At 36.4% G+C, this 13,740-nt stretch overlaps 1 protein-coding gene across 2 annotated transcripts in view; it reads left to right on the forward strand.

Moving 5' to 3' along the window:
- Positions 1 to 13,740, forward strand: part of LOC133526683 (probable ribonuclease ZC3H12B) — a 32,036-nt gene that overhangs the window by 15,066 nt on the left and 3,230 nt on the right. For both annotated transcript variants that reach the window (XM_061863390.1, XM_061863391.1), the window contains exon 2: positions 9,070 to 9,246. In XM_061863390.1, the coding sequence (XP_061719374.1) occupies positions 9,070 to 9,246 (177 nt within the window). The remainder of the gene's footprint in view (positions 1 to 9,069; positions 9,247 to 13,740) is intronic.

The following is a 13,740-nucleotide window of genomic DNA, read 5'->3' on the forward strand; positions in this document are numbered from 1 at the left end:
GCATATACGGCAAAGTGCTAAGAGCTTTGCACAGTGTGGGATTTTCGATCAGATTTGACTATTTTCATTGTTTAATTTATCGCATTAGTCTCGTCAAATAAAAGCTCAGAATGAAACTCCAAAATTTCTATCATGCGTAGTTTTGGAGATAATCATAAACTTAAGAAATGTCCATAGAAAACATAGAAACGAAATTTCTTATTTTATGTGCATCTTTTTTGTGTCAATCTAATTTATATCTATTAGGGATATATTGAAGTATATATTTCATCAAAATAAAGTTAAAATTTCTTATTCTGGGTGGCGATATATATTTTTTTAATATATTGAAAAATATTTTTTTGCTCGATAATCCTACATTTCTAGCATTTTATTTCTAAACGAAACTGTTCTATGCTATAAAAGGCGGTACTGAAAAAAAAAATGAATTAAAATAACGCAGGATTGCCGAGATATGAATTTTTAAATATTTGGGTCAGGGCTGTCACATAACTCCGGTGGTGTACCTAGGTGAATACCTACATAGTTACAATGTCTGGAAATACAATGAATTATAATGATTAATTTTTATTGTTTTGATATTTAAGCATTTATTCAGTACATTAAGTATTTATAAGATAAATTGTTACACCACAACGGATGTGTTGTTATGTTACTAACCAATATAGTCTTGCCTAAAAGCCTTAACTCTACAGCAGAACAAACGGTCATATCAGCACTGCGTTATATCTCTGATGAAGGATATCATGTGGTATTGGGAAGGGGTCCGCCCTCGTAAAGCAATTGCTGAAACCCAATACTTATACATTATATCTGGAGGAGCGGGGGTGAGGCGTCATGGTGCCGGTAAAGACCCATGACGCTGCTTTGCCCCGGCAGGAGCTGACCCAGGCCGGTGAATCCAGGAACAAATTCTGGCGTTATGACAGAGAGCACCACACGAGGAAAATCAATAAGCAAATTACAATCCTAGATCTTTTTCGGTGTGCGTTAGAGTCATCTGATCCTTACATTTCACATTTCTCCCTGAAAGACCGTTTAAGTAAACAAAAGCGTCAGCCTATTCCGGCAAAAGTTTTGGCCATTTTAAAACCAATCGAACCAAATTCTTCCATTGCAACAGAGGAGTCGGATTTGTCGGAATTGGAGTTAAGCACGGATTTAATTCTCCCTACAGAAGAAATTCTACTTCATTCAGATGATAATGATGTTGACGACTGAAGACGATTCTCATTTAACTGGTTAATTCAAATTATTAAAAACTATATTACTGTATCATGTTTTAAAGTCAATCTTGACAACCCTATTTCCATAGAAATCGGTAAAAAAACTTAGAAATGTTATAAATCCTAAATCCCGCACGATAAGCTTTTGAAATTTTGAGTAGTTATAGTTAACCATATTTTAAATACATTTAATAAAAAATAAAACGCTAATATCGGAAAATATAGGAGATATAAAAAAAATGTTTGAAAACTTTAGTAACTTCTAACTTTTAACTGAATGGCACTAAAATGCTGGATTTTTCGTACAATTAATGAGTATCTCTCACTAAAACTCAGAAATAAAAATTGGAACTATATTGACGGTACTTTAGTAATTATGCCAATAAACATGTTTTCTTAAGGTCATTGACCTGATCAACAAAAAAATATTGTGCATTAACTACGCATGATAATCATTCGGGAGTTTTACACTGGGATGCAGGATATTATAATGCGTATTATAAAAATATAAAACGAGGGTGGTCAAAACTGATCGAAAATCCCACACTGTGCTTTGATCTACCATTTAGACCAGGATCTCTAGAACTGTGTCGTATGCATAATTATTAGACCGCAGTTTGACATCTGATCCTTGTAGTGGTATTACTAGACTTAAGAATGTATTGATGTTTTCGATGGCAAAGGTATGAAAATTTTAAGGGGGGAATTCAAGGGGCTGGTGGGGGTAACGGCACCACTTTTCAGCCTGGCAACATCGGATTTCTTGAAGCCTAGGAACACCACAAGGGTCAGAAGTCAAACTGCGGTCTAATAATTATGCATACGACACAGCTCTACAGATCCTGGTCTAATTGCACTTAAGACGGCAAGACAAACAAGTTATTTTCCTTCAGTCCCAATGTGCCCGTTTTTCATTATGTTTTCTACCGTTTTCACGCATCCTATGCACTTTGTGTCCGTACAAAATTTTATATTAGGCGGGTTAAGGGCGAGTTGAGTCATTAGATGGCGTACATATTAACTATGCTATGTTGGTCGCTTCGATGTCTTAAACCTTGACTGTACTGTAATGTAGGTAAACGTGTCCAAGCAATAATTCGTTATTCGAATTATTGCATGAGATTAGATGCCCATATCAGCTGTTGTACATACATATCAATGGCCATGAAAACTAGGTGAACGTTTACGGATGTTTGAAATTACTATTCGATAATACCAAACATTATAATTATATCAATGCTAACAAACATCCTATTCAAATCTTAATCTATTAGCGATGTATTTATCGCGAAAATATTGAATATTTATACATTAGTGTCTTTATCTTATGTAAACAAATTGAAAGCGTGCACATAACATTTATCTTATTAACAGTTGTTCTAATTACTGACGTCATTGCTATCAGAACACGTCACACATAAATTCACTCTTAACTTAACGCGCAATTTGCTTATAATCTTTCTCTGGTCTATAATATAACAAACGCAGACTTGTTTTGTTTCATTAGTAAATAATAGTGCAACAACAAGTTAGAGCTTATTTTTAATATGCATAAAGTAAAATCACTACCGATCTACCTATTTTTAACGATGATTTGCACCTAATAAAGTTACTGTTCGATTGTTAAGCCCAGTCGAGACTGCATAAGAGACAAGATAAGATAACAATAAAATGAAACCTACGAACGTTTCACTTATAGCACCAGTACATAAGTAGTACCTATTGTAAAGCAATCCTTTGAAATACCTAATCAAATTTAAGACTGTCTGTAGGTATAGTTTTTAAGACATTAATATACCTAGCCGGTTATAGAGGCATTTAAACTTTAAACTTTTTGGAAGTCTTCTTCTTCTTGTAGCCCTCCAGTTCTCACTGAAGTAAGTTTTAATTTAGTAAAACATTTTTTAAGTTACAACCTCTTCTCCCACATGTATTTGTTTTATTTTGTATTATGTATTTGTTATCATATCATTTGGTTGCGCTGAAAACCAGTGCCATGGCTAAAGGTGATAGTCATCGGTATATGCCGAGTGGCATCCATTTTGGTGTCTTTGTCTTGTATTCGAATAAGATATTTGTATTATAGGTTAAGCTTGTATTCAACACAAAATAAACAATGTCTAATAATACAATACAACATATTTTATTTGCTAAAGGATTATCACACTTCAAGAATGAAAAAACTCTATAACTCTAATAAGGACTCAAATAGTGTAAATTATCTGAAGTCTTTTTAACGGCACAGTCAATAAACTGAGTATAGGTAGAAATGAGTCTAAATTTAGAGTAAAAGAGTCTGATCCCTCATCCTTTAAGAATCTTAAGACCATAATTCGATACGCCGTCAATCAACATTTAGCTGTTCATTTCGTAGTCTACTAATTGTTAACACAATTGATCGACCTCCATCGGTAAACTGGTTGAGAAGGCTTCAGGCATCTCAACAAAAGCATTAATATTCATTGACTTGTTGGTATCATAATTTAAAGGACAGTCATCGACATTGCCTAGAACAATTGCTACACAACTGTTTGCATGAATGTGTAATCTGAGAGCGCTTAACCGACTGTTTAACGGCTTCCGATCATTCATTAATCAATAAGTGATTACCTCCGTTTGTATTTATCGTATTTGTTCCATTAACCGATGTCATTTTTTACTGTATAAAAATTGATACGGTGTGCCTTACCTGTCTAATTATCTAGTCCGCATTTTTCTAATAATGGTTCAAAATGTCCCAGGCTCTTGAGGTCAATAACAGCTTGTGGTATTATTTCGAAATAAATCAGAAATGTCAATTTTAAGGAGTCGTCTCATAACGACTTATTATGAAGAGTTGTTCCGATGTCGATTAATACGATCACAAATATCACGACACATATTCTTACAAGAAAATATTCAACATCAAAAATTCACAAAAAAACTGTGAAATTATTCTGAAGCGTTTTACTACATCAAAATTAGAAAATGGTTAGATGGTAAAGAATAAAGATTAGGTTGGGGTGGCCTACCAATCTGTCGCTAAAAGTCAAACAGTACGAAAGGTGTTTCCGACACTTGTTTTCAAGAGGAAGCCTATGTGGTAAAACCACGGGTTTTTTAGCGTTTGAAAACTATAAGGAAATTAGATAAACGACAACATCGGCATTGTTTCGGTCGTAGACAGGTTTATTCAAGAATTTGTGATAGTGATCAAGACAAATCGTTTGTTTCGCAATATGAAGGTAGAAATGATATTTTAATTTGTGAATGAAAATGAAATACATATATAATAGAATGACTATATTATTCACGTCATTGTTACTGACTGTGTGTATTTGTGAATTCTACTAATTTAATATCGTAAAATTTTTTTTTGTGTCTTTGGAGACTTGTATATTTATGAACTATAATTCATTATGGTCATTAATTCTGGTTGTAGGGTTCCGTAATAGTTAAGATAAAAAAACTACCTTGGCATTTTCGTTGTGCCTGTCCGTCTGAGTATCTCATTTTCATACAAGTTAATGATCTCATAATTCTCTCTCCGCATTTTAACGTTTACTCTATATGCACCAGCACCATGCTTCGGCATCAGAATTATCTCTCGGCTTTAGAATTATCTCCTCCACTTCGTGAAGGCAGTTCGCTACCCCCTTTTTGTCAAACCGTTCCGTCGCAAAACATCGTTGTCTATTTGCATGTATAGTTGCATCTGTACTCTGTCCGGTAAGGATTCAAATCTACGGTATCTTGATAACCCTGATGCTAGATAATCGTCCAATTTGATAATTACATAGAGACAAATATGTATGTTTGATTTCGATATGTCAATCTTTACTCGGTATTCTTATCTTATATCCTCTTTTTATTATAGAGCATAACAATCAATATCATAATAGATGACCCCTATAATATAAATCACCTGACCGACGGCCGATGACGCAACGCGTTTGAATAAAGTTAGCGACACAGAATTATGGTCAAATTTATGTTTCCTCTCTTCGTGACGTTTTTAGTAAATCGTGGACTGCTTATGCTTGTTGATCTATCATCAGGCGCTAATAAATTATGCAAGTTAATAAATATGATCTATTAGTATTTCTTCCCTAATATAGTCGACTTTTACTAATAAAAAAAAAACTAATAAAACATTTCCTTAACAAAACTAGAAAATACACTTCAAATTTACAGTGACGCTTTTACACGTTATTGTAGTTGCTTCAAGAAGTTGGATCTCTTATTTAGAAAGAGCCACCGAGAATCCTTAGTTCATCCATTGGCCCCTGTTTTAGTATAGGTGTACAAATTATCAATTACCCCTCAATTTTCAAAGCTAGAGTAATCAGGAATACTTAAATTATTATAGAATTGTAATTAATTATGAGTTAAATATGTTTTGGCATATCATTCGTCCTACTTCTGACCGAAAACCGGAGACGCATCACCTCAAAATCCCATCTCCGCTCAACACGGAGCTACAATTTTCTATCAATTCGCCGCGGAGAAACACGGATCGGTCTCATTCGTTGCCCGCGCGCACCATATTCTTTTAGAAAGTAAAGTAGCATCCGGCTGCAGGTAGGCGGGCCGTTTCCGTGCGGCTTTCCGGATGTGATCAAAGCCCTACTGAGACCTTTTCAAAGTAGATGTAGTTTAAAGGTCACGCGTCAGCTACAAAAATAATTCTGGGTTCCCGATTCCCGACCTGGACCGAGGTTTTTTTTTACTAGCCATAATTTTGTTCATTATTAAGGAATTTACAAAATTGCAAACACATAAGACCCAATTACTTAAAGCGCTAAATAAGTAAAAATTCAATTAAAAAAACTTAGTTCAATAAATATTTAAAGAATTTGCACCTCAGACGGATGTGTTTATGTGTTTTAAGTAAATATTTGCAGATCCTGGTGGCTGACCTAATGCTTCACTCCAATGGATATCGAACTGGCGTGGCATGGGTACACCTACCAATACTATCTAAACTTTGTATCGCAGCCAACTAGGCCTCGACGCGGATGTAGCGGCTATGACTAACTTTTCGGTTTCAACGCCCCCGATTGTGAAGGGGTTTTGATTTTTAATAAATTCCCAAATTTTTACTTAATCGTAATCCTTGTCGATTTCGAAAAGGAAAAAAACGGAAGCCTTATAGGATCGCTTTGTTGTCCGTCTATACGTCTGGTCTGTCTGTCAAGTCCCTTTATCACGGGGACGCATAGAGGTATCGAGTTGAACTTATAACCATACATAATATACTCAGGTCAAAACCCCAATAATAAAAAATATACTCAGGTCTATAGACTCTGGAAAAAAAAAAAAAAAAAAAAAAACAAACTTCTAAGTTGACGTAAAAACAAAATAGGCCGCGTGTGCCGCAAAAAAACGTATATTTCGACACTCAAGGGAATCAAAATTTATAGGATACTTTCTGTTGACCTAGAACTATGAAATTTGGCAAGTAATATGTCTTGTACTTACTACGAGTATAATTGTATGTTTTTAAATTTCTGTTAAATATTTATTGTTAATCGTAAACCGTACTCGCAGATGGCCAAGATACAGGCTCAGCCTAGTTTGATCACTGATGTATAGTGTACTAATATTGTAATACCTGTTTGTGTGAAATAAATCATTTTGTACCTATTTTGTGTATTTGTATGTGGGTGACCCAATCTTTTTTTTACATTTTTTAAACTTGATACAGAAGTTACGGAGCCCGGGCGAGTCCAACTCGCACTTGTCCGGTTTTTTGTTAGAACTAAGCCTATGCTGCTGGGATCCATGGGGAATTGACAGAACTGTTCAAACCCCACACCTTCTTCTTTACCATATGAACCGGTAGCATTATTTATATTTTTGTCTATTATCATCTGTATTATATCTACATATATGTCTACTTTTAATGTGTTTATGTGGTGTTAAAAGTTTGTGTTGTATGTTTAATATGTGTAAATTTTGTTTTATTAATTTAAAAACTGTATTAAAAACCGCAATTATTATTACTAAATTATATTTATATTTGACGAATTGTAAGATACCTGTTATCTTTATTTCATGCACTGTTCGTTTGTTTAGAGAAGCTGATGCCTTGAACGAATCAATATAAGTCAATTATCATAAATTCAATTAGTATTAAAATTCATTATTTATTCAACACCAGGAACCCTGTAGAAATATTATGCGGATCTTTCAGGATCTAAAAAAATAATCTAATAAGAAATATTATGCGGATCAGGTTGTAAAAAAAATGGTCAAATAATGAATGACAACCGGTATGGTCTGGCGTTGCGCACACGCAAAGGTCAATGATCATCTGTAGATCCGCTTCGACGGCCCCCTGACCCTGTCCGCAGTGCCGGCTGTAACGTAAAATCTGCTTATTGATTACTTTGGTCGCGGTACGTGAAACCGATTAAAAAGTTATATTTATGTTATAATGGTTGATACAGCACAAATATTGTTATAACACCTCTCAATAAAAGAAAATGGAACGGCACGGAGAACATGAGAACATAATAGTGAAAAGCCAGAATAGACGATTAAATTTATTAAAAAGCTATATTTTCCAGACAATTACCTATAAAAGCTGCGGTTCGACCAGAGATGGATGCTAGCATGCGTAGTTGTGTTTGTTAACAACCAAGTTCGCATATCTCTGGTCGAAACGCAGCCTTAACCTACCACGTAAAATACAGCATTTAGTACAACGAGGTTTGTTTCTTAGAATTATTTATGAGTGGCAATCTTGCTTCTTAGATGCCGTTAACATACCTAATCTGACACTCTACTAATGGCTTGTGGCATTTAAACAGACATCAGAAATACACATTTTCATTAGAGATAATGTCTCAATAAGACAATTGATTCTTCGAGATTACATATACCTAAGTGGTTTCTTAAATTCCTATGCGCACACTTTATCAGGCGGCATCGGCAACTAAACGAAACATCTTGTAACTAAGAATTAATTATGTCAATTATCTTAATTCTCGGTGGGGGTTTCCCAAACTCATTGTCTCATGGTTTCGGTGAAATGGAAACCGCAGCGTGTGAATTATTCCACGCGCGTTACATGGGAGACAACGCCAACGTAGGCCGTGCGTGCGTCGCTCACCGACGCCTTTTAAGACGAACTCTCAGGCGAACCAGTTTATCTGTAATCGTGAGATCCGTAACATCTATGCGTATCAGGAGAACACCACACTGGTCCGAATACACTTTTGACTCATCTGCAATAAGTCTGCTAGAGGAACACTGTACACGGCCTGGTAACGTTACGTAAAGCAATTGTCAAGTCTTTGACAACATTCGCACTTGCGTAAAAATACGCTGTGGGTTTTGCGCGTGCCTTATTAGTGCGAGTAATTTTCTAGATACAGTAATGTACCTACTTGTAATGATAGTTGTTGAGGAATATGACAATATTATTCGGTCGCAAATTTTCTTCAACTTTCGTTGCAATAATGTTGAAATTGTTAGTAGATTGTTCATCGCCCTATCAATCCTTAGAGCATTTTGTAACCTTAATATGGTGAGCGATGGTATAACTAACGTTTTTATGATTGTGTATGTTAAAGGTCGAGTTTTTTCAGCGTTTGTTCACCTGGATTATGATGAATTAAGTTATTTTTTGTCTTGCATTGCAGTAGCTCTGCCCTTGCTATCTATCTGAAAGACGGTTTAATACCGACATACGTCTTTGCGTGGCGTATGCTTGCTAAATCTCACACTTTTTGTTAACAATGTCATTTGTAAACCTTGCGGACATTGCTGTTAGGTTTGTATGACGTTCCAAGATTTCTTAGTCATGGAACGTGCCTATATTTAATATTTTAGAGTAACTTTGTTATTTTTGTTACAGAAATATGTGGAGTCATCCCTTGGCTGGGCAGCCGAGCGTGGCGAGGACTCCAGCTACGACTCGGAGTGCGAGGATGAGAGCGGCCACCGCGCCGCGTCCCGCACCCCGTCGGACACGCTCGCGGCAGAGTTCGCGGAGTACGTCACCCTTGGTCCGCCGCCTCCGCAGCCTAACCAGGTGAGTTACAATATGTGGAGTCATCCCTGGGGCAGGTGTGACGAGGACTCCGCCACCATCGCAGCCTAACCAGGTGAATTTCAACAGTGTTAGAACCCAGAGTCTGCCATCTTAACTAGTTAGTGAAAATGCAGAAATCATATCGTCAACTTCATAACAAAAAAATCCTCATAATTTATAATCATGTAAATAAACAGATAGGCAGTCAACATAACTTTATTTCTTTTATCTACATTGATTATAAAGTTTTATTAAATGGAAATTTCTATTTAAAAAGACCAGTTTTCATTGCTCTTGGGTGTATCTCGATAGATTTATGAAATCACAGACATCTGATAGTCTGCATGTCTAAACTCTTATCTATATATCAATAGGTTTAACGTTAAATACTTTCATGTGTATTCCTCAATACAAAGAAACGAGTATTTGGGGTATTACAACTATTACATATTAATACAATTCAAGCCTTTACGCCGTCATGTAGCTCCTCAATGAATGGACCGGTTTAGTAAGTTTTTTTTCCTGTAGTTGCAAGATAGTTCTTAATTCACTTATTTAACTACGTAGGTACCTATAGCAGAAACTTGAGCTGCTATTTAATTATAAGGGTACTTTTCAAGTGTATTTCTTTTGGATTGCTTTTACTATTCCTAACTTCATTGAATATGGAGTTGATTGAACGTAATAATTTAATTGCCAGTGGATTGCGTTATACCGGTCTCGATCTTGATCGCCCACTACAGGAAGCAATAAATAAATTAGCAATACGAGAAGCATTCCGATTGCAAATTGAGAAATCGTGATTAGCACAGCTCTGAGATAACTGCGAGTACAGACGCTTCGTACCAAGTTCATTTTCTACTAACTTAAAAAATGTATATTAGGTACTTATAGGTAACATAAGCGCTACAAGAACGACGAATGTGACTTGAATTACAAGTTATCTTTCATGATTTGCAATTTGTAATTTTTTCACTGGTATATTACGGCGGTATTGAGACCGGAATGGCGTCACGACATTAAAGTCGGAACATCAAAGCACAACGATGACTGTCTGGAGAACCTGAAGCAGAAAAGTCGATTTCGATCGATGTGTGGGAAGAAATGTCGCGCTGCTATAAGACTTTATAGCCATCAACGGCGATGCGGGACCCCATAAACCCACAAGCGCCGCAACAATCATCTACAACATATGATGAGGCCAATGATGAGATAGCCTTTGACCGTGCTAAGTTTTCATTGACTCGGTTTCTCTAGGATAACGGTGCCTTCATATAGCGGCCGCCTCCATACAACATAATACGTCTAAATATGGATGGATTAGTTTGTGGCGACCACATACATTCGTGTGAAGCCACCTTTACAAACAACCACGGCAACACTCTTCTTTCTCTCTGTCATGTGACAGACAGAGAGAAAAAGGAGGGAATTATTACACATGTATTTAGATTGTTAGAAACCAATAGTCCTGACGAGTAATGTATATGTAGGTACAATGTAATAAATAAACGTTTTATCCTACACTGCACGGTCGTTCTTTAATGTTCCTGCCATCCTCTCACTTCACCGCCTAAAGTTTTTGTATGGAGACGGCCGCTATATGTGCCGTTATCCTAGGAAGATAGCTTTAGGACCGCCAAACTTGACGTAACACTTGACATGAAAACGTAGCGTAGTCAGACTCTAACGCAATAAACAGGAAATGCCAGGTGTCCGATATCAACTAAGTAGCTTATAATAGGCTTTTTGCTTTATCTATTCTTGTTATACGATATTGTGAAAGATAAAGAATTATAGAAGTTATCGGTGAATGTCGGTTTGGATTAGGCCGTACTACACGTGATACGAAAGTGGGCTGCATGGTTCCCACGTGCCGCTGCGACGGTTGTAATGTAATGTTGTAATATGACAGATGACACGTTCCTTGTAGGTATCCCACGCATATGCATACGTTACGAGTACGCAAGTGAGTGTGCCGTCATCTCACATATTATTCCATTTAATACAATCGTATAAATGCGGGTTTCTGGCAATGAGCTAGAGCCGTGTGGTTCGTCCGTAACCTTGCGCCCAGTACCTAAATGTACACACAGTACACATATTGAGCCAAGCCAATTTGGAAACTGGGGGTCTAGCCAAGATTACAATCGTTGATGGAAAAAGCCAATCGAAACTTAAATAATGTAAGTATAGAAATAGGCACGTGACTTTTCGTAGCATTAGACATCCATACAGGTACTTTTTTTCGTTTGGCATTTATCGATTTAAGAATTCTACAATTATCGTCTTGGCTAGGCCACCTGTGTAATGATGATCATCTATTAACGAACACAGAATGGCATAGCAATATCGCGTACTACCCTCCAACACTTAATTGCATCCTTTAGTTTGATTAGCGTTGGCCCAACATGTGTATATCGGGCATTACTTATTAGATTGCAACACCACGTAAAATTGCATTGTTTCATTTCATCACACTCGCTCGTAACGTGTCAACATGCGGGCGAAGCCGGCATGGCCTAAATTAATTGTACTGGTAAAACTCGACGTTTTATACTACTGACGAGTTCAGCGGTTATTACGGGTTTCTCTTTGAGCTTAGATGTCATCTCTCCATATGATGTAGGTATGTCAGATTGGTTGACGGGTAAGGATGAAAACTAGGGATTGCAATCCGGTCCGGCGGATCCGGTAATCCGGCCGGATCCGGCACTTTTCAGGAGCTACCGGATCCGGTAAAAATCACCGGATCCGGACCGGATCCGGTATGATAAAAAACGCCTAAATACAGCACGCGCTGTGCGTTGCAGATGAGGAAAAGGCAACGGATACGAGGTATGAAGTTGAACAGAACAAAAAACGAATGAAAAAGTTTAAATTTAGTTAGATAAAAATATATTTATTATGACGATGACTGGGAACAGATGAGGATTTCTTCTTCTTTCATGTTGGTGGCACGATATGACGATTACATAAATACTGTAATAGAAGGAAAAATGAAAGGATGGACATGCCATGGAAGGCATTTGTAATTTATGCTAAAGAGAAGGTTCATGACGTGTCATAATGTTGTGATAGGAGATTAACCGACTACAGTTGGGCTCATCAATATGTGTGAATGAAGAATATATGATAATATTGATAATCTTTAGTTTTCTCCGATATATGTATATATATAATAAAATATAGATTATTTTCTATTCAAATTTAAGAGAGAATCTTTTGTCTTTACAATTTCATCCAATCTTATGCAATTTCCTTCATGGTACATGCTACTCTACGTCTAGCCAATTCTTTATTTGATCTATGTAACTCTCCCTTTCCGCGATGGTTTTCAATCCTACATTCTATTATTTTTCGCATGAGATCGTCGTGTCGTGTGTTGTTCCTTATAATTTGACGAATATACTTTTCTATAAATTAAAAAAAGTACAATTTTTTTAAGTTATACAGTCTACTACTTTTTCGGACAAATAAATTAGAGCAAGATAATACTAGAGCGCATTTATATCATAATTGGTTAAGTAAAATATCTTCGTTAAAAGTAATAAATAATAGTAAGCGTAGGAGTTGAAAATAGAGTTCCGGTTACTCTGGTTATAATATTAGCGGAAAATCGTTGAGCATTAGACTTTTTGTTTGCCGCGATATCTATTGTCGAGTAGCAGTACTGAGAGTTCCGCTACTCGATGCTAGATGTCGACTACGAAAATAATAAGCGTTTTGGTACCAAAACTGATGTATGGAGTGAGCAATCTATGTACTTCTTATTTCTCTATGCTAGAATGGATGTCAACGTTAGAGTTTGTGAGGAAAGAGAAGAGTCGTGGAATGTATGGGGCCCAATCGGCCCAATACATTCCACGACTCTACTCTTTCCGAACAGACTCTACAAAGAATTCAATCAAAGAACAGTTACGAAAACTTGTCATTTCAAGGAGCTCCAATTCCCACCCCACATCCCATCATCAGGCTTTGGAAACTAAGCAAATTTATAATTGTAAACGAAAATTTGAGCACTTTTGAATGGTTAAATATAATAAATTACCGATTTAAAATTCTTGTTTTTAAAGTGATATTGACATTGTGACACTTTTTACTACCAAGTTCTATTTTATTGTGAAGAAGTTATTTATTAACTTCAAATTATAGATTCAGGAATACGTATTACGCAAAAAACTAGAAAAATATGTCATTTAATTAACTTTTATATTCCTATACCAAACCGGATCCGGTCCGGCCGGATCCGGCCGGACTACGGCCAAAATCCGGCCGGATCCGGCCGGATTGAAAACCAATCCGGTTTGCAATCCCTAATGAAAACCTAACAAAGAAGTATAGATTTTTTTTCGTCGACTTCATTTTATGCATGCATTTGGTAAATCGACCTTTGCACAGTTACAAAGCCGTTCGACGGAAATTCGAAGTCCACCTTGATAATTCGCTATTTATCTATTACAATAAATTAAAGTCCGTACTTGCAACTGTGATTAG

This window comes from Cydia pomonella, chromosome 16, assembly GCF_033807575.1.
Source record: "Cydia pomonella isolate Wapato2018A chromosome 16, ilCydPomo1, whole genome shotgun sequence".
Lineage (NCBI taxonomy): Eukaryota > Metazoa > Arthropoda > Insecta > Lepidoptera > Tortricidae > Cydia > Cydia pomonella.